Here is a 22,830-nt window from a genome sequence, read left to right as displayed (position 1 = left end):
AAAACTTGTGCTGGATGGTGGTCCTCTCGCTATCTGCTGATAGCAAAGGGCAAAGTAGGTCATTTGCCCCAAGACAAGTATGGGCCAAACTAGGATCCACCTCAAGCTTTCCAGATCTGCTTTACGTGGGCAGTTGCTTTCCACCCACTCTAAATGCAGTTGGCTAAAAATACTAAATATGGGAATACCACATTAATTTTGAACACACAATAAGTCGAGAGAGAACTGCTGAGAACATCAGCCACAAAGTTTAATTCAGTAAGTTGTTTCAATAAAGCTGAGCCATTTCACTGAAATGGATTGATTTTGACCAAGTTTTCTTTGCTGACAGACTAAGGTTTAGTGCTCTGATTGATTGAAGAAAACACAAGCAAAAGAAACCTCGGATTTCTAAGTGTAAAAATCACTATTTGACACAGAGGTACCTTGCAACATTTGAAGGATTCCTTGCACCCACATGGAAGAAAGACGAATACTATACAGGCATAGCCACACTGATGGCTAAACCTCCCATCAAGTGCTTCTCTTGGCTAAAAGACAGATATTTGCCAAATTTAGTCTGCTTTTACATAATAAAACTAATAATAGTAGGCATTGGTCCCCAAACAATACTGTCACTAGAGCCTAGTGAATGTTTCAATTAACCCATCAGGTCACCTACAGTAGCACAAGAGGAATCACTCTCTAAGGCTCCATTAACTTTCTTGATTAGGCCAAGACTGTTTTGTGAACTTGGACACGTGGCTCACAGGTGGACACATAATAGTGTTTTAACATTGTTCTGAAACCCACCTGCAGTGTGTAAAAAACATTTCTTCCCATTTCAAGCATATTCACAAACAGCAATAGATGGGAACAGAAGAAATGTTGCTTTGCAGCAAAGGGGCACTCACTTAAGTCTGAGACAGAATCTAGCACATCTCCAACTTTCTGAAATGTAGTGACAGTCTTTAAAGGGAGAAAAACAGCTCAGGAATTAGAGATTTGCCACCTTATCTTCTGATCCTATAAGATTACCAGATAGTCAAACTATGTACAAGTCTGAGTAGAACCTGATGTTCATTCTTCTCCTAGAGCCCTGCAAAAAATACATGTATCTCTATTGGTTTTGGCTGGGATGGAGTTAATTTTCTTCATAGCAGCTCCTGTGGTGCTGCGTTTTAGATTTGAGAGCAAAACAATGCTGGTAACACACTAATGTTTCAGCTGTTGCTGAGCAGTGTTTGCACAGCAAGGCCTTCTCTGTTTCTCCCTCTACCCCTCCAGTGAATAAACTGGAGGTATGTAAGAGGTCGGGAGGGGACACGGCCAGGCAGATGACCCGAATGGGAATGGTATTACAGGAATGTCTTATTTTCAGCCCATTTTTTCCCCATGGAAACACAGAACATAATCCTGGAGTTCATTTCCACCTCACCTTTCCCAGATGATATCGGTTTCTGACTCTTCTAAAGCCACCCTTCCTATTGCTTTTGCTACTTGTGACGCCCACACCACCCACATCCAGAGCAAGAATAATGGTATCAGAAGTTGCAGCAAGTCCATCAGCAATGATATAAGTGATAGCAGGGCAACAGTTTAGCCATTGTACACAAATATTGCAGGGTGCACATGGACGTGGCATCAATTTCTAGCTGTCGCAATATAGTATTGCTGCTTAATTTTGTAGTTGACTCATGGGACTGTAAAAAAATCATCTGAAAGCAGAATTAGAATTTAAAATTATAAACCTTAAGCCTTTCATAAGTGGTTTGTGGCATCCATAGAATCAGAGGAGAAGGACAGGAGATAAGTTTATCTAGTTGATCCCAAGACAAGATGAGGTACATTTGTGGCATTCCTAGATCTGTTTTCTCTATGAAGATCTCTGAGAAGGGAAAATCCCCAGCCTTCCTGGACAGCCTATTCCAGTATTCACTCTTTTCATCATCAAACATTTGTCTTCCTACTCTTCAATCTGAATTGTCTGTGATCCAAGTCCAGTATTTATTGTCTTGTCTGTTATGAATGTGTGAAGCATTATTTCATTCTTTGGAGCTTTCTTTTACATGTTTGAAGACTGCAATTAAGTTGTCTTTCCAAATTCTAGTTGTCAGGTTAAACTGTGCGTATTCTTTCCACGTTTTCTTGTAGGTTGTTTTTTCTGTTCTTCTTATTCTTTTGTGCTCTGGTTCATAAAGATGTGATGGAAGTCTCAAGAGTGGATACGATATCTCAGTGAGGTATTATCAGTGTGTCGGATGTGAAAGGGTTACTGCCACTCTTGGTGGAATATCCTCCTAGTCATTCCCTCCCCTGCCCACTACACTTTTTGCCTTTCGTACAAGAGTACGACATAGTGAAGCCCATGACTCCCTGTGATCTTCAGATCCTCTCCTGCTCCTAAGTCAACAGTTTCCAAATACATGGCCATTTCAGGCCACCAGCTGCCCTCAGACCATATGTACAAAGGCACATACAGCTTGGGCACTGTGGAATGAGCTCAGAATGTGCTTTCTATAATGTAATGAACACACTCATTTCACGTTGTGTGATGTGTCTGGGCTCTCTGCGTACAATGCTTAGGTCACACCTAGGAGGCAGGACACCAGGGAGGGTAAAGATGCCAGTAGTTAAAGATATCCTGCAATTACGCAGTCCTTATAAAACATAGTTCTAGTACTTCACAGATGCTTTATCATAAGTCTCAAAATAAACAGAGACAACTGGGCAGTTGTGCAAGATTGATCACCGAGCAGGATACAACTACAAATTCATCAACTTTTACAATGACAGATAACTCTTTTCCAAAGATTTCCCTGGGACAATCCTGGGACTGTATTATTAGCTTTAAAATCTGGGACCTGAGAAAAGCTTAATTGTTCCTTCAGAACCACCTTCCAGTGGTTCTTAACTTGGGGGTAAAATTTACACTAGCTTCCCTGCAAAGCGTGTAGCAGCATGACTTTCTTGCATGTTACCCTTCCTTCTCACTTTAAACGACAAACACATGCAACATCTAGAAAAGTAATGTTACCACACAGCTACATTAATATGCACATAAGAATTATGATGTCAGCAAGCTTAGATTTCTGAAGTCTGTTCCTTTATGCTGGATCAGGCTGCCTTGATTTGTAAAGGCTAAAAATGGCACTTTTAGCTAGGATATAGGATAAGGATCTTGTTTCCAAAACAGCTACGCTTAAAGTAGAAGTATAGCAGCCTGCATCTCCACATATTTTCATCCAGCAGTCCAGCTAGAATTAGAAAGAGAAAACATGCTTTAATGATAAAAATACATATGCAGAAGACAGGAAATGCTGAAGAAATTTCGAACAAAGACAGAACCCTTAAGGGACCCATCAAAATGTTGCTTCTTTCATCGATTGCAAGAGATTTGTGATCTCTTGCCATGAGAGTTACTATTTCTTCTAACATGTTATTTTCCAGTCAGAACTTGCATGAAATTTAAAACAAGGTGGTTGAACTCAGTATGTAAAATCCCACTAAATCACGTTGATTAGGACTCTGGGAATAACTCATTCTTTGGATTCATGAACAAACTGGGAAAAAAAAATTCAGACCAAAGAGACCTAAGACTGAATGTTGCTATATTGATCTAGCAAAGTAACAAAAATCCACATTGTTCTTTTTCAGTATTTTAGCAAGTACAAAGCAACAACCACCACTCTTACACCAAAACTGCACTAAATGCAGCATTGCACTGTCTTACTCCAAAGGGAAACATAAAAGGGAAAAGCAAGTGGAATGTGGACATATATGAGAACTACGTGTGTGGAAGAACACCAGTAACTAGCAGAAAGCCTTGCTTTCTATTTTAGCTGAGTTTACCTCAGCTTACATCAACCTCACTTTTACATTACCTCAGCTTACATCAACAAATTACTGCAGGCAATCACCTTGACATCAACCAACCACTGGTTACAGATAAGGATAATGATACCATGGCAGCTTTTGCACTTCATTTTGTAGCTAATGGTGTGGTACAAATTCATGGTGCATTCCTTAAATTTGAGCAAAAATAACAACTCAAAATGTGGGTCCTTAATATGAAGACAACTGCCTCATGCATCAGGCAGCTTTCTACAAGCAGCCACATGGGCCTGGGGAATACCAGCTTGAATGGTACAGCCTAAGAAAAAGCAAAGAAAGCGAACATCTCACAGGAGCCTGTTTAGCTCATTTTCCTCAAGATAGACCCAGGCTGGGAATCTTCAAAGTATCAAGGCCTGAGGCAGATGATCTGCTTGACTATAGCATCCATCCTGGTTCTCTCTAGAGAAATTAGTGGCAAATATAATTGAATAAAAAGCTCTGGAGTCTGAGTGCCTGCTCAGATCTCACCCAGGGCTTGATCAAGCAGCAACAATGGTGCTGTGCTGGTGCAGCACACCTTCCTTGAAACCGAAGAAAGAACGGGAATGCAGGTGAGAGGATGTAATTCCTTCAGCATAGCAAAGAAATACAAAGGAGGGGAGCACTCCGAGTTGGAAAAAGCTGATTTGATAGCAGGGAAACATTGCGTTTTATGCCAGGCACTGAGCCGAAGAGCAGCAGCACACCTTACACACAAGAATCCTCCTGTCTGACAGAGCAGGACATGGCTATGTTCTAACACCTGTTAAATCACACACATAGATTCACTTGAAGAGAGAAGTCCTTTTTCCACCCTGGTTACACCAAAGAGTACATAGAAGCACATTTATAGCAACGTAAGAAATCTAGCTTCTGATCCCTGTTCTCCCTAAAGACAACTGAATTTACATTTTCTGCTTCTTAGTGCCAAAAGAATTTAGGTATTGGCTTCCGGATGAAGGAGGTCTATTTAAAATATTTTAATATTTATAAGAGTAAGGACTGAAGTCTAAGCATACCATGCCTTTCACATAAGTGCCCTAACAAGCTGTGTTCACTCTGATGGCCTCATGAATATTTAGAGATAGTTATGAAGAAGAACAGCTTAACCTGAAGATATGCATGTCTCTGACCAATTAAAAGATACTATTCTCAGTGCATGTGGTAAGCGCAGTTTCTCCTTCTGAAAACTGCTAATAGGGTAAGCACATTTTCCTCTATGACTAGCTTGAGATTGTTACCCTTACTCCATATTTCAGAGTCCTTTCTGGTCCAAAGTATATCAGTAGTTTTGCTGAAACCAGAATAATAAAATACGCACAGACCACAAGTCAGAGAGAAAGACTTTTCTACGTACAGGTTAGATATCTTTTGTGAAGTACAGCGCTTCTCTTGGGGAGCACAAATTTTGAGAGAAGTGAGATCATTTAGAAAAATTGCATCTCCAGCACAGCAGTGGATAAAGACTTTCCCATGGCCTTAACAGACAGCCACCTCTGCCGCTTCCCAGCTAGCCTCCACGGGGGCAGATGCGACTGGAGGCAACACATGCTTTCAGAGAAAACGATTTTTAGTCATGCTTTACATCACCAAAGACTGCACTTTGGTGGTGCAGTTTCCTGCATCAGCATTTCCACATTCTAAGCGACTACTAGCAGCTACTATTTCATGTCCTGTTTGCTCTGTAATCTCCCCAGTAGCCTAAGGAAGATCAAAACTTACTGGAGAACAGTAGAACTGGCCCTTTTTATCCACAGCTTGCATAGTACAAATCAGACATTAAATCACTAAAATTATCATGACAGCTTATTTTTAAGTTATTTCTCTTGCAGTGACACAAACTTTACAAAAGATCCTACAGAAAATAATTCACAACACAGTAGATTTCTACTTCTACCAGACTTATTTACCAAAATGGCCAAAAAAAAAAAAAGTACTAACTCTTCAGGAAAGTTGCAAAAGAGCACCAAGGGACTAGAAATGAACACTCGTTCAACCCTGTAATATTCAGTGATGCATTTCTTAATCTGAGCAGTTCACAATAGGTAACAGAGCTGTACAGGGTAATGGTTCAGTAAGAAAAAAGTGGGAAGGTGCTGGGACACTTGCACAATGCCTCAACCTCTGCTATGCTAAGGGCCTTCTACTTGCCATTCAGAGCCTTTCCCTGTAGCACTGCAGTGTTTTGTTTGCAAGTTTGCACCCTTTCCCTCACCCACTGGGAGGACTCTGTGGCAATGTTTTAATCCTTGTCCTTCTGCCCTTGTCCTGTTCTCCCAGCTCTGCACTTGCAAAGCCCAAGCCTGCTATGTCACATTTCCCACAGAAAGTGATTGGCATTGATGCGAGAATCTCCCTTCCCCCCCCTCACCCTTTCCTACCCCCATTTTGTAACTTTTACACAAGAGAAAAAAACCAAAACCTAGTGAATAAAATGGTAGACAGTAGTCATTTAAACAGCAGACAGGCATTTCCCAGTGACATCCACACACAAAACTTAACAATCAATTAACGTGCAACACTCGCCTCTGATCAGAGTGTGCTCCAATCAGCACTAACAGCATCACAAGCAGGAACAACCAGCAGGGAGTTTCATGACAAAAACTATATTGTTATTATCAGAAAAGTACTATGGCAGACCACCTGCCACCCTAGAGAGGATGCCCGGGGAGAAGAGTCAACTAGGATGATCCCTAAGATGATTTTCTTGTTTTCTGGCCATTGGAGATTGGTTTTCCTTAAGGTTCTTCACCACTCCTCTCTCTTTTTTTTTGTTTTTTATTGTCATCATAACTGTTACCATTAAAGCTGTCATTTGCCACTAGCTGTGGACTGTCTCATCATCCTTCATGTAACAGGTCAGGCTGAAAATACTACTTCATATTGAAAGAAAGTACAGCAAATGGCATTAATTCTTGTGCAGGGGGGCAGCAGCAGGTTTATCAATCACATCATACTTGAACATTTGTATTATTGCAATGACCTCAACTTAAAGAACACAAGGACTCAAAATCAGAAAATAATTTTCTGTACAGCTTCCTTCTGCAACAATGTATTGTATTAATCAAAATATTCTTAAAATTTACACCATTTTCCACAAAATGTCATTGTGATAATTAAGTACTCGCTCTATGCTAAACACAATATAAAAAAAAATCAGTTGCCTCAAAGATTATAAAAACTCCAAAATGCAGCTTCTGCTTTTGAAGAACTCCAATAGCTACATGGATATTACTCTCTTGGCTCAACTAAAAAATGAAAAACTAAAAACACTGTACACCTGTGGTTTGTCAGGCTTGCAGGTTCATGTGACCCACACAGCGTCTAAACCAGAAACAGTCAATTAAACAATATCCTTGGTTTTAAAATATGTTAGCAATACACAACACACCGGTGTTATTCTTAACATATGAAATATCCTTTAATATAATTTACGTCTTATATAGTCCTTGACTGCAGGGATGTACTCATTCTTTCTTTTTGGTGAAGTCATATGGTTTCCACCACTGTGCAAACTGCAATACCTTCTTCCTCTGATCCTCAAAATTCTGTCTGATTCCTTTTCTCCAGAGCCGCGGTTCCAAGTCCAGCATGCCACCAATGATTTCCTTTGCAAGTAGAACAAAGATAGAGAATGATAAATGCAAAATTACCACATAACTTAACACTATTTTACCATAAAACACAGAAATATATATTTTCAAATTATGAAATTTTTTGTCACTGTTTTCTTCAAGGGCTAGTTATTAAAACTGGAAATTCTGAAAAATATATTGATTAAAAAATTAGAACTGTACTTGTTAGATGGTTGCCTCAGCAAAATTCTTTTAAGTACAGCATACCAACACACTGCATAAATATCCTAACATTGCAAGACTGTTAATGTATATTTGTGACTAAAAAGAGAAAAGTTCAGAAAAAAGAAAGTTGCCCACTTTGCTCTTAACTCATCTTGAATAAGTTATATTTGTCCCCAATAACTCTTAATGTTTTTGCGATATTGACTTTTTTGCTGCGACATAATAAAGAAAGGAAGATTTTATTGCAGGTCTTCCTGTATATACTATGCTCTCTATACTACATGTATTATACTAGAAGTTGTCTGTAAGTTTGTAAATTTATACAAGCAGAAGCCAGTGCACCTGCATGAGAATACTATGGTCATGGAAAAAGGTATTTTTTTTCTTCTTCTTAAACAGATGCAAGTATTTTCCATCTATTAGACTATATGTCAAATATCTATGGTTCCTATTAATTCAGAAGAAACACGGATCTAGAATCACATTCTGAGTATCAGCCAGTGAAGAAATCAATTATTCCTTTATTCAACAAGCTAAGTTATAATGACTCACCAAGAAAAGCCAGCTAACAAATTGGGATAAGCTACATCAGAGACTGTTCTGGCAGCATCTGTTTTAACTACATAAATTTTACAAAATAGAGTATAATTGATAAAGTGATCTTTTACACGACAATACCTTTCCAAAATAATGAGGGAACTTGTGTTGATCTTCAATGACATGAGCAAATCCTCCTTGAAGGCCAAAGTCCACAGAAAAGTATGGAAATCCTTTAGGAACCTATACACACAAAACCACATTTTTACATGTTTAACAGACTGGCATTTAGTTAACCTCCCCACAACTTAATGAATTTGAAAATGGTTTTACAGGTGATAGTATCACATTTTATTTTAAACCACCTCTCAAACCAAGTATGTGTAGTATAAAATTGTGACAGAGAAACAGTAAAACAGTCAAGGGGAAAGAACAACACACAACAACTAGATAAAAAGACACTGAAAACTGATAAGATGATTGTTGCTGGGTAGCAGAACCTCCAGAGGCCACCGCTGCAGCACCAGGTAAGAGACAGGGAGGGACCAGGCAGCAGCACGCACACTGAGCAAATGCCTTCCTGGCTCCATGCCTCTGAATTACATGGGTTGAGTAGAAATTTTAAGATAACCACCAGCAAGTTGCATTTATTAAAGATAAAGTGTTGTGTGGTAACAGGAAACATTTACCCAGAGGAAACACTGACACTCAGGGGGAAGCCGAGACACCTCTACGGAGAATACACTGCCAGAAAACCCCACTACATGACTGGAAGTTATCATGAACTTGCTGAATTGGATAATTTAATAATTCAGTCAGCCTACAGAGGAGACGCTGGTTATCCTGCCACAAGGAAAGACCCTTCAGTCTGACAGAGTGAGAAGTGGATTCACTTATTGCTACAGTATTGCAAGTAATTTCTGCTATTTCACTGCAAGAAGTTATTTTCTACTCTTTCAGTTGTTGAGGATGTTCCTGTACAGATAAGACTTGAAGTCTCAAATTCATAAGCATTTCCTCTGCTACAGTCCAAATAACTGCTCAATTTTCACAAGGCATGTTCCATATATTGCTTGAAAATTCACTCTAAAAATAATTACGATTTAATACAGAGGGGCAATGTAGCGTAGCAAGAAACATAAAACATTTTAAATGAACTAAAAAAAAAAACATTAAATAAGGAAAAAATGGGTTGGTGGGTGACACCTTAAGGAAAATGTCAGCTTTATCTTATTTGTGCCTAGCAATGTATCAGATCTGGCTGGGATGGAGCTCATTTTCATCACAGCAGCCCATATGGTGCTGTGTGTTGGACTGGTGACTAAACCAGTGTTGATAATATGCCAGTGTTTTGGCTATTGCTGAACAGTGTTTGCTGCCGGGTCAGCTTTCCTGGCTGTGCCCCCTCCCAGCCCATTGCTGAGCCAGTGCCCTCGCTGCAAGGAGCAGAGGAAGAAGCAGAGAAGGCCCTGACACTGTGCAAGGGTGGAGGCTTAGGCTCTGCCTCTGGATACCACAGCCTCAATTTCTGCACACAATCTGCCCATTAGATCATGTCTCAGCCATGTCTGACCCTCCTTCCAGGCACCACCATCTCCTAATACAACTCTCCAACTTCCCAAACCTCAGCTCGGTCTCTAAACTACACTCTCATATCTTCCTGAAGGCTACAGGCATTTCTTTTACTCTAAAATAATGTTAAAATCACACAACTGTGTAACAATTTACACTCAGATGCATTATATTAATTTAAAGAATCTGAAATCTGAAAACTCACCTACCTTCAAATGGGTATATAATAGTCACAAAAATGTATGGCTAAGAAGATTCTTAAAGAAATCAAATGTCCTGATGCCCTACCATGTGTCAAGAAAATTATACTTCATTGGTGACAGATGTTGGCTTTCCCTATTCTGAAAGACCAATGAGCAGAACATAGCCAAAACATGCTTATTTTGTTTTCTGTTTACATCCACATTAAGTTTAAAGTCTGCCCTAAAAGTCCTTGCTACTAATTAATTGAATTCCTTCTTGTCTGCACCCAATAGTGCTAGCAAACAACTAAGTACTATCTTCTTTAAAACAATCTACAACACACAGAAAACTACCATCACATCCCATTTCAGCCTTTTCTTTCCTAGACTGCACAACCCCTAAACCAATTTGTTTAGTTAAGTTTTCTAACCTATGCTCTCCTCTTCTGTAACTGTCTTAAATGCTGTGCCCAAAACCAGACTCAAATTTTCCAGGTGAAGCCTCACTGCTTTGAATAAGGTGACCCATAACTGACTCCCATGACATTTATACGACATTTCAGCTTACATGGCAGAATAAATGTGGTCTTTTTGCTACATTTGCTACCACTGTTGGTTTAGTTCAAGAGTCACCACAACATTCCAAACTCTCCTACCATACAGCCACCCAATCCCTCACTCTTCTGCATTTAATCTCCCTCTTCATCGTATCAGACTTCATGTCTCATTATTAAAACCCAACTCCTCTTTCTCCCACAAACTAGGATTTTTTTAGTCTAAAAGCGCTATATTTAGTAAAAGGCACTTTCAGAAATTAAGTATTATTACTACGTAGTAGTGGTAAAGTCTACCAGTGGTAAAGTCTATATACTACACATCTTTCACTTTAATACTAAAAAGATGGAACAAACTTTGAACCTAACAGTTTCCGCATTATTCCTTTAAGATTTGTATATAAAAAGATGTTTCCATTTAGTATCCAGGAAACAGAGTACTATTCCCTTGTTTTAGAAGAAAAGACTTATAATGCTATTTGCTTCATAAACTTAGCAACAGAAAAGGCTGTTCTAGGTCAATGAAAAAGACATCATATTTTTTCCCATAAAGTAATTTGCAAATCTTTGATCTACCTTAATTCTTAAAGTTAATCAAGAAAATTATGCTGGTACATGTCCTCAAAGTGCCAGCTTTGTTCTCAACCAATGCTTGCAGCTCAGTCTACCTATTGCTGAAATAAATGGGAATCTTTTCCCTAATGTCAGTTAGGAGTTCATTCAGACTCTAATTCTCATCATGCCATCCCCTGATCCACTAATCTAATTGTGTTCCTTTCATCTCTCTTTGAAACAGTTAATAACGAAAAAAGATGAGAAGAATTTGCTGAGAAATTCAGTGTTCAATACATTTCATTACTTACACATTTCCGAACATCTTTTGAAGAAAGATCAATTAACTTCTTGTTCACGGACCACTCTTCATCAGACTCCATTATAGCTTTCTGTAAAATCATTTTATCTAAATGTGAAAATAGTCCTTCATACAGCAAGCAAAGAACTAACTTTGCAATGTAGTGAAGTACGTTGCATTGCAAGTACCAATTACTTCTTAACAAAGTAACTTTATTTTTGGCAACCTTTCTGATTTCCAGAACAAACTTACTTTGTAAAAGCATCATATAATATCCTCAAACTGACTTAATTCTATTCCTCTTTTTTTTTTTTTTGAAATTGAACTTTTGCCTGACACAAATTATCTCTAACAAGTCTCAACTGAAAGGTCACATTCTCTTTTTACTAAGCTCATACAAAACCTCTTATGAATTCATTACAGCATGTTAGCCTTTTTTCTTTATGTTTCTCTTTTAAACACTAAGAGGAGAATCCAACTTACAAGGCTGATTGTGTTTAAAAACCTTTAAAGCTGCCTCTGTATCCCCCATAGTATGGAAATGGGTATAGTGTAGCATAGTGTAGGCACATTTTAAATTTCATTTGCTGTGTACTTTAACGGTGGAAACTTCTGAAATAAAGTTTTATGCACATGACATTGCATTAAATCTTGTACTTCATCTTTCCTTTAGCATTCAGACAAAATACAAGTTTTACCAGCACTTGCATATAGCAATGAAATAACCAAGTGGAGAGTGTCAAATGTGGCAGAAGTTCATTATAGAATCATAGAACGGTTTGGGCTGGAAGGTACCTTAAAGATCATCTAGTTCCAACCCCCCTGCCACGGGCAGGGACACCTTCCACTAGACCAGGCTGCTGCATTGCTGTTCATCTTACTGACTGCTACACTTCATCAAAAACCAATCACATTATTTATTTCCAGAAAACAAAAATAATATTTCAAAGGACAAATAAAATAATTTACTTATAAAAGGTAAATCATGATCCAGTTGCTGAAAGCCGAAAGGCCTCAGTTCCAGGCAGAAAGTTCAATGAGCCTTTCCTGACAGAGTCAGCGGAAAGAGGCCAGAAAAGCTATGGAAGAAATATCTATCATGCTGTCTAATGTCCATCAGAGACCTAAGACACATGTAAAATTTGGGCCTACCGAAATAAAATGGGGATGAAACATTATATATTGGTATTTCTTAAAACAGCTGACATTATTTTCTCATTTTATGCTTGTCAAGGAACATGTCTGGGGTTTTACGTTTATACTACAGGACTTAAGTGAGAAGCACTGCAATCCTTACAGCACTTCCAGAAACTACAGTTCTCTCATCTTCCTCCAGTATTTGTCAGTGCAGTCAGACTTAAGGCAACTGCACAGTGACATAAAGCTCTTCCATCAACGACCTGAAAAACTGAATTACCTCACAGGGCTTGTTTTAAGATCAAGGAATAGGATCAAAGAATGGATCAAGAAGTAGGATCAAAGAATCCATCTTTTCAAAAATAGTACTTGAATATCAAAAAAAGTTTTCCAGAAATAGGTGAATTATAATAAATACATTCAAATGACCTAAGAAAAATATTTTTGTGTACCTTAAAGTAGATTGGAGCCATATCTCCTACTTCTTTTGGAAGAGGAATGCATTCATATACCATGTGATAACGTTTCTTCATACCCATGTTTGTTTCTAGGAACACACAGTCCAAGTCTTTAGCTTCAAACATTTTCACTAATGTGTTTCTGAACATCTGTTTAAAGAAAAAAAAAGTGTAATTTAAGTTAGCTTTTCAAAGCTTTCAGATACAATATTTTATATTATTTCATTAACATATTATATTCATAATAAACTCATAATAAAATTGATAACAGCAGCAAACATACTAGGAAAATTCTGTATTATTCAACAATTTAACATGAACTATATTTCCTAAGATACAAAGATAGGAAGTCTAGAAAACTATTGTGAAATATGCATTATAATGAACACTACAAACTCAGTTTTAATAAATATCACATATTTTTACAGTTGAAATTAAAACTATGTTCAACTTCATAACTGTGATGCTCCATAAAACAATACGGTTTTAACAGTAGGTCCCAAGCTTACAATTTCTAAGTTAATGTCTTGGCTTGTATTGACTCTAGATACCATTATCCTTCCACTATTCATTCCAACTACACAGCTTTTTAAAAAAAAAAATTACATTTCCACTAGACTTGCTTGACCTTTAAGGAAAATATTAACGCTGCCTCCAAAGAAAGCCATGGCTGTAAGCACCATCTTCACTGTATGGAAGCTAACCAAATGCAACACCGTAATAGACCTGGCCTGTGTTACCAGTTCCCCTTACGGATTAGGTGCTGCACCTATTCAAAGTGTATTTCAATTCATAAATCTGCTAGACCCAGTGCCAGAGCCCTGCAGACACTCAACAGGCTCTGCAGCCTCTTGTACCTGCCGGGGCTCTGGCTGCCCATGCAGATGGGCAGCTCTGACATGGTGCAGCTATAAGCCGAAATCAGACACAGCAGAAAGAGCTGGGGAAAAAAAGAGCTGTGAGAAGTGAGGGCCTGGCCCTCCTCTACTCAGGAGCTGCAATTAAGCTCAGGTCCTCACTTTTGGTCCTTGCCTGAGCTAAGTTTCAGGGATGCCTGTACCCAGCCATGTGTCTGGCTGATGTTGACCCTGACTTGTTGACTTGCTCTTGAACCTAACTCATCACTGCAGATTGTCTGGCCATCACTGGGCTGTGGCTGACCCTGCCTACTGTCATGGGCCCCACTCTCCTCTCCTAGCTTTGGTACCACGGGACTGCACCTTGTCAGTGAGGTGACTTCCCCCACCTGCCCTGCCCGCCACCTTCCACCCACCCCTGCCTTGCCTCCCATGTGGAGCAGCCCGCTCTTGCTGCTCCCTGACCCTTGGCAGTCAGTATTTGTATCCAAGATGTGCAGGAGCATCATTCTACAGCTTACAATGTCAATGCTGAACTAAATTATCAAGCACAAGGGATGATTTCAGAGACTTATTCGGACTCATTTTAAAATGCATAAAAGATCTGACTTTGTGATGGGGTGAATGTTTCTGAAAGTGCCTCAAGATCTTGAAAACTCCCTTTTAAAAATTAAGATCTTTGTATTATATGTGCTCCCTGTACCATTTCCACAGTGTAAGTCAAGAAATCACTGAAACCATATGAGCCTCACAGACCACAGGTACCATAGCTCTATGACTCACATAACTCATAGGTTGTCCTTTTTGCATTGATTTTTTTTTTTTTAATTAGCATCATTTAGAAGTACAAACACCACAATTAAGAGGCTAATCCGTTTAAAGGTTTGAGATTTCCTATCTTAATGTAAATGGAGAATTGATGAATCATAGAACCATAGAATCATTTTGGTTGGAAAAGACCTTTAAGATCATCGAGTTCAACCATTAACCTAGCACTGCCAAGTCCACCACTAAACCATGTCCCTAAGCACCACATCTACACGTCTTTTAAGTACCTCCAGGGATGGTGACTCAACCACTTCCCTGGGCAGCCTGTTCCAATGCTTGATAACCTTTCGGTGAAGAAATGTTTCCTAATATCAACTAATAACCTCCTCTGGAGCAACCTGAGGACACTTCCTCTTGTCCTATCACTTGTTGCTTGGGAGAAGAGACCGACACCCTCCTCGCTACAACCTCCTTTCAGGTAGTTATAGAGGGTGATAAGGTCTCCCCTGAGCCTCCTTTTCTCCAGGCTAAACAACCCCAGTTCCCTCAGCCGCTTCTCATAAGACTTGTGCTCCAGACCCTTTCACCAGCTTCGTTGCTCTCTTCTGGACTCACTCCAGTACCTCAATGCCTTTCTTGTAGTGAGGGGCCCAAAACTGAACACAGTATTCGAGATGCGGCCTCACCAGTGCTGAGTACAGGGGGACAATCACTTCCCTAGTCCTGCTGGCTACACTATTTCTGATACAAGCCAGGATGCTGTTGAATGCCCGCATCAAACAAGCATAAGCAAATACACATATTCATAAACATCAGCAAGTACTGAAGTAAAACAGATGGAAAACAAATCACTACCAGGTTTTCAATGCAACAGGACTAGAAATTGAGCTCTCTTCTCCCCATCCCTTTGTCATCTTGCACAGTATGAATCAAATAGAAGTCTAAGAAACTTGGCCAATATTTAAGCTCTCCAAAGCAGGCCCCTGCACCCTGAATTTTTCCTCACAAATAAGCTGCTCCATGCTGTGACAAGAAAACGCTACCACCACCGTCCTAACACAACCAATGAAACATAGCTAGAAGATACTGCCCAGTGATTAGATCACCGTCCCATGACTGATATGGGACTTCACTGCACAGAGCGACAGACAACTCTGAATTAATAGCTTGTCTTCTCCTGCTCACCCTGGCCCCCAGACCTCAACTTCTGAAATACACCAAAGCAAGCAACTATGGTGAGATAAGAGAAACATTAAACCAAAGGTTGAGGTGGACTATTACGGTTGCTACTCTGCAATATTAACCAAAATACAAATGCACTGAAAAGCCTAGAATATCTGCAGATGTTAGCTAACATTTCCCAGACGGCAATTTCTCATTTTTAAATACATTGCACTTTTCCTCCAAATTCTGAGTGGGCCAAAACATCAAGGATAATTAGGACTGGAAAGGACATAACCATTCATAAGAGCAAATAACAGGGCTTGACTTATGCTCAGATGCACACAACATTGATGTATGTAACCGTTCACAGGCAATATAGAACATGTAAAGATTTATATCTTTTCATATTAAAGAAATTACATGCATATTTACTTAAGTGAGCACATTGGCAAGTGAGCACATCGGTCTAAAACACACTATGTTAAATTCAAGTGCCAGAAGGCATACAGTATAAAAGAACCCTTGTTGCTTTATTCAAATGTATCTTAAAAAAATATCCCGGCAAAAACATGTGCTCAACACAATATTTTATGAATATTTAAAGTATGATAATTTTTTTTTTCCCTCAACAGCAATATAAAATATGGCTCTGGCATCAGAAAGTTAGTTTAGTCACTGAGTAAATTTATGCTTATATTCCTGCTAAAGCCTTCCGACTCCTCCTACTGAATTACATAGAAGCTGGAAGTATTCACAGGGTCAATGGATAATGGTTTTACCAACTAGTTGCATTTTCTAGCAAGAAAAAGACTAGCACTAAATATAGGAATTGCATTTGCCTATCTTTTCTTTATCCTATTTTCCTTCTCATACAAATTTAGAAAAATTATCATCTATTTAGTTAAAAGAGGTTAGGATAAATAGAAAATAGAGAAGAAACATATTTATCACTTTTCTTCATGCTCTGTTGATCCTTCTAATCCCTACTGGTTGCATCACAGAATCACAGAATCAGCTAGGTTCGAAGAGACCTCTGGGATCTTTGAGTCCAACCTTTGACCTATCTATTTGCTTCATATCCAACTTTCTTAGGCATTTCTGTCATATACAAAATAACTTCTTTCCCTTCCTGCTTGGGAGGAGCATAATTTCCTAGGAAACACTGCATAAAAATTACAGCAGCCACGAGAATCAATGTGAGGAGCAAATTTTGAAAGTCAGAGAATCCATCTGCTAGGCTTGAGGCAAGATCAACGTTACTTAAACCATTTCAAACTCATGAATTAACCCGCTTTTAAATCTAGGCAACTGCAGGCAATGAAGCCTTTTTTTAGTCTGAAATAGGATCCAACATTTTGATATAAGAAGTCGCAAGTTGTTTTTCCCTTGTAATAATCCTGATGGCGGGGCAGGGGGGAAGACCAATCACTGTCAATCTCTTAGGCAGAACCTTGTTACATTCCTCCCTCCATTTTCCTTTTCCAAAGAAAACAGAACTCAAAACCTTCAAAATGTCTTCATAAAAGAGTTGGAAAGCATGACCCATCATGCTTGGCACTTTACTCTAATAATTCCTTTCAAAAAAGTAGGAAATTGGATTCTAACAGGGACCTCACTGATTTGAAGAAGAGAGAGTTCTCAGTCAACATCCACTCAAAACCCAGATTAGCTTAAAAAACCTGAAGATATGTAAACAACGTATCTTCAGCTTATGTTTCATTTTAAGTGATCTTTCTGCCCTGACAATCCTTTTCTTTTCCTTGGCATTCCCAAGAAAATCCTAACTGCCAAGCCAGTTATTCCACTTTCTGTAAGGGATCAGCCATACCTACGTCACCCCCGACAGATGTTCCTCTAACCTGGTTTCAAAGACCTCCAACAACAGAGGTTCTGCAGCATTCCGGGCAACTTTTTCTAGTGCTTATAAATGAGAACTTTTCTTCAGTGTTTATCCTGCATCTCCCTTTTTCAATTTTTGACCACTGATTTCCATTCATAATGCAAGAATGTTCTGCCCCTTAGTAGAATCAGAAAAGAGTTGCCGGGCTGGAAATTGTGAAAACAGGTACTTATGACAAGTATATTATTATTCAAAACAATGTTAATTTACAAAAATGTTAGAACATGAGACAGTTTCTCAGCTGACCCAGATTTCTTCCCAAATGTCTTCATCCAAAAGAGTGGCTGCAGTATGGTGCTGTAGAGGGGCTATCAGGCAGTGACCTTCAGTGAGGGACTGGTTCCTTGGTAGAGACAAGTACACCTATAAAAAGTGAACAAAAACTGAAGTGCCCATTTTTCTAGTGTTAAAAACCTCCCCATTGTTAAGGCTAAAAAATACCTCATTTGCTAAAATTCAAACCTATAGAAGCCATTACCTTCCAATTACAGCAAGGTATCAGTAATTCTAGTGTTTTTAAAAAGGCCCCATTATCCATCAGTAGCTCCAATGAACTAGTAGTATTCAGACAGCAGCTCCACCAACAAGGCAGTAATATCAGCCTTATAGACCAACCAGTATCCTAACTATTATGAAATCACACTGTTTAGTCCATTACAATACATTTTTTTATAGAGAGAGAGATATATATCTGTATGCATTTTTAATAAAATATTATATATATATAAATGCATACATAGATATATCTCTGCATATATATCTGTTTGATATATAAACACATACATATACACAGATAAATACACACACACAGTTACATATCTGTATGCATGTTTTTATATATATATATATAAAAATCTATCTATAAAAAAAATAAGTGCAATGTACCATAATGAATATCTATGTATTTAATTCCTTGGCCTATAAAAGGTTTCAAATCAAATGAAAAACATCAATAATAAATGAAAACTTTGGAGAAAGAATGACAAAAAAAGCCTGTACTGAAGCATTTCATCTGTTATAAATCCAAATATTTATGCAACTTTTAAAAGCATTAACAGAAACAAGAAGGTTCCCTGTACCAAACTTCTGTCTATTTCAAAGGATTTTAGGCTTAAAAATGGAATTCTCCACTTAATTTTCTTCCTTATTATTGAGATACAGTTCTTCACCAGTTCAAATTTCCTCCAGTGAAGTCTGATTTAGTCTTCCACAAATTCCCCTACAGTCTAATCTCTGCACTCAGACCTTTCATTATTGCTCCTGTCTTGCACAAATCCACAAAACTGAAGTTCCGATATCAAAGATTAGCTTTATAATCCATGACAGATTTATTTTTCCCCTCCCTTATCCTTGAGGAATCTGTGAAATCAATTGGAAGGGCAAGGAAAATAAGATGCAGAACAATAAATCATTTCATAGAAGCAATTTTGTTCTTAATCTTAGGCACTCTAACATTAACACTGCCTTCCTTTATTACTTTTTTATTTTTACATTTGTGTTAAATTGGTATTTGCTTACCTTGGTGCCAATTGCAATAATAAGATGTTTAGGAAGTTCACTGCTATCAAAGCAGTATGGGCACTTTTCCATGCGTGCAGCAAGCTGCTGGTGCTCATGTATTGCTTTTCTTCTTTGTATTTCTTCCTCTTCCCCACTGCGCGCTCTCTTGGCTGCTTTGGAAACAAACATGTCATCCAGAGTGTAGTACTCTCTGTCAGTTCTTTCCACGAGCTGAAAAGATACACAGAAAAAATGCATGTATATATAAATAAGCAAGAATAAATACTTAGTTCTTTGTAGCATCCTTTAATGAGAAAAGCATGAAGTGCGTAAGCAGTAGCATTGCTTCCTTCCATACGGCACCTAAGCACATGCAATCATCAGGTACATCTCCTGAGAGCAGTCATAAACAATCTTAGACAGCATAGGTATTAAAATACAGATGTGTGACAGCAGTGTGAAGAGTATAGTACTATATTTCATCTCAAGTTAAGGACTAGGTATTTCAATATTATCTTGACATAACATCAGCTTTAAATAGATGCACAATTTTTAAAATCATATATTATCATATATCTTTCTTCAGTCTTCCCCCTCCTCCTCTCCTATTATGACTATCACTATCCACTAAATCATCTCTTGTGAAATAACTAGACCATGATTTTGAACCTCATATTCATATTCTGTGAAAACATGCCAACAGTTATTCTTACCAAGTGAACAGTACTAAGCCATTTTGTGAAGAAAACAGTCTCTGTCTTCAACGTTTAGTCTTTCTTGAGTGCACCTGTTGCTAGATATGGATAACAGACACAAGGAGCACATTACCAGAAACAAGGCTGAATGATCCACAGGTTTTTTGTTTGCTCATTAATGCCTACATTTTAGTTAAATGTGCCACATTTACAAGGAAACTCTGAAAATACTAGATTTGTTATGAAGACATGCTTGAGTGTCAGTGGTATCTTACAGGTTCTTCATAGTGGAAACCCACACAAACTGGATACATCTAACCTAGACAATGTTTGAGAGGCATGGAGTCTGTAGATAGGAACTGGAGGAACAGAAGGTGATGCAAGGTGACAGAGGACATGGTAAGAAGGTGGGCTTACAGCAATGGCAGCAAGAGACAATGAATGGAAAGGAAAGCAAGAAAAGTGTGGGGGTCATGGGACTGAAACCCAAATGACAGCAGATTTCACTAAGCTTCATGACTCACAGAACACTTTTTATATATATATAGCATTAGGCTTTATCAATCTTCTTTTTATTTTGTTGACAAACAAATCCCATGACATCCTGCCTAAATCAAGATCTAGCAAGTCTTGATTGTAAAGATTAACTTTTTAAAGGACTTAGGAAAGTATTTCTCCACTTTCTGTTTTGACTGCTCTACACAACTTTATAATTGTGTGCCATTAATACCCTAAACATTCAACATGTATAGCTAAAGCAAATGTAAAGAGCATTCAAAAGTATTTTTTCAAGCTTTTCTCTTTAAATGAAATCCCAGTGCTGCAATATTTTCATGCTGTACTTGACTGTAATTTTACCTTGAACAGTTTCAATAACCTCCTTATCAAAATGACAGGGAGGGGAAAAAAACAGTACACTATACAGATTTCTTGATATCGGAGGTGCTGGTCCTTCAGAACCTTGGCAGATTTATGTAAGAGTAGTTTTGCTCTAAGGACTGCTAAGGAAATAGTAGAAGTGTCTTTACAAGAAGTCCTAATATATTTTAGAATATTGACTGGGGTAGCACTAGCAAAGAACTAATGTTAGCTGAAGGCATTTTGAAGGCATACTGTCATAATTGAAACACAGTCTCCAAACAAAAGAAAATCTTCCAAATATCCAAGGCGTAGCTTGTGTAGATAATCTGATATGAAAAGAAATACAGACTTTATTTTGTAGTGTAGATAGTTTCCCTCCCAAAAGACAGACAACAGCTCTTGCTTTCCCTGAACACTGCAATTCTCTAACACAGACCAATAGCTTATTTTGTGTATGCTCAGTACTTTCATTACCAAACAACTGAGGAGCAGCCTCCTTAATATTACTTTATTTAGCTATAATACACTTAACTGCTTGTGTGCATTTCCTTCTGGAGGCCACTGCACACTAAAATCAAGAGTTCAATAGCTCCTGTTCTGTTTTACTACAATGCTGTAATCTATATTTAAAATAAACAGGAGATTCCTGAGCTGTAGGAAAAATACTTAGGGGTTTGGGTGTCAAAAATCAAGTCTCTGTTCTTCTGTCATATAAGCATAAGAAAGGTAAAACTGGAGCTTCAGTAGAAGAAACATCAATAAGCACTACCTACAGAATGGCACCATTTTGTTATTACCAAAAGTAAAGTTTACTTTTGTTTTTTAAATGAAAAAAAAACCTGCCATGAGAATGCAAATACAGATGAAACAAGACAGCTGGCAGACTACAAAGAAAAGGAAGTATGGAAATCAAAACACCTTGGATATCAGGAATACCACGGGTAGCACAGAATACCATTACTATTTCGCTTTGCTTGCCCTTAGTAGTAGTCATGGAAATTCCCGATTTGTTATGCACGACCTCTTTTAAATAGTAGTACCTTTCAAAACACCTTAAAAATACTCTACAGATCCTCTTACGCAAGTCCCTTATTTCACAGGAACACAAGTCAAGAATTCTGTCTAGTGATGAAATAAATATTCATCTTATTAAACGGGCTGGATGATGTCTTTCTTCAACAGTGAATAAAGTGCTATATACAATAAGACACTTGGGACCCAAAAGAGAATGCTCACCTAAAAAGCAGTAAACTAAAAAAGCAAAGATCAGATTTGGTTTCTCCTGGTACAGTCATGACCAACAGAAGATCACTACATTTCAAATGGTAGTTCAGTAAGACCAAGAAGAAATTATGTTGCTGTTCTTTAGGAATTGTACTTTTCTGCATCACGTTCAACGTAATATAATTCAATGACTCAAACCTAAGAGTAGGTCTGAAGCAATATAAAATCCAATACATGACCTTGAGTGGAGGAGTCAATGAAAACAAGCACAATTCAGAAGACTTAACAAAACAAGCTACAAATGCAACAAAAAACAAAAAAAAAGAAAAAAGGAAAAGGAAAAAACAAACCACTGGTAAAAATCGGAGTCACACAAAAAAAATGGTGACAAAGATTCCCCAGTTACACCAGAGAGTTGTCCTAGTGCTTCCTGCAAATCCAATGGTAATATTTCAGAATTCAAAATTAAAAGTCCTCAAAGTGAAGGGAAACGGTGAAAAAGATTAAATAATACCATCATTTCTAGTATTACTAAACAGGCTATACACATAGGTGGAATCATATGTATACATCACTCATTCAATGTAAGCTCCTCATGCAGCCTGAAACCCACCCCAAGGTCTGTGCATCAGGCTAGAGTCAGTCAGTGGAGAGTCTTACACAAAATTTTGGATTTTTCCTGGAAATAAAAATATGCGTAGAAGAGTTCTTCATACAGCTAGAAGCCATGGGAGCCAGACAACATTGCACTTCTGGTTTGTGACGTAATATATGTTGGTCAACAGAATTAGATGAAGCACATTGGGGAAGGAAGTAAAATAAACATAAGATTACTTTGGAGAAGTAAAGGAACAAGAAAAGGTAGGTAGCAATGCAGCAGTTTGGGGAGAGAAGTCATAGTAAAGGAATATTT

The 22,830-nt window shown here is 38.2% G+C and overlaps 1 protein-coding gene across 3 annotated transcripts in view; it reads right to left on the bottom strand.

Moving 5' to 3' along the window:
• Positions 1–6,524: 6,524 nt before the first annotated feature.
• CWF19L2 (CWF19 like cell cycle control factor 2) overlaps positions 6,525–22,830 on the bottom strand; it is a 76,849-nt gene continuing 60,543 nt past the window's right edge. For all 3 annotated transcript variants that reach the window (XM_068424939.1, XM_068424940.1, XM_068424941.1), the window contains 6 exons: positions 19,156–19,368; positions 17,884–18,000; positions 12,943–13,098; positions 11,364–11,444; positions 8,334–8,435; positions 6,525–7,463 (listed from right to left, as the gene is read on the bottom strand). In XM_068424939.1, coding sequence (XP_068281040.1) covers positions 7,323–7,463; positions 8,334–8,435; positions 11,364–11,444; positions 12,943–13,098; positions 17,884–18,000; positions 19,156–19,368 — 810 coding nt within the window. In that variant the 3' untranslated portion in view covers positions 6,525–7,322. The remainder of the gene's footprint in view (positions 7,464–8,333; positions 8,436–11,363; positions 11,445–12,942; positions 13,099–17,883; positions 18,001–19,155; positions 19,369–22,830) is intronic.

This window comes from Nyctibius grandis, chromosome 2, assembly GCF_013368605.1.
Source record: "Nyctibius grandis isolate bNycGra1 chromosome 2, bNycGra1.pri, whole genome shotgun sequence".
Taxonomy (NCBI): domain Eukaryota; kingdom Metazoa; phylum Chordata; class Aves; order Nyctibiiformes; family Nyctibiidae; genus Nyctibius; species Nyctibius grandis.
The sequence above is the reverse complement of the archived record's forward strand: the minus strand, read 5'-3'. Positions and strand labels throughout refer to the sequence as shown.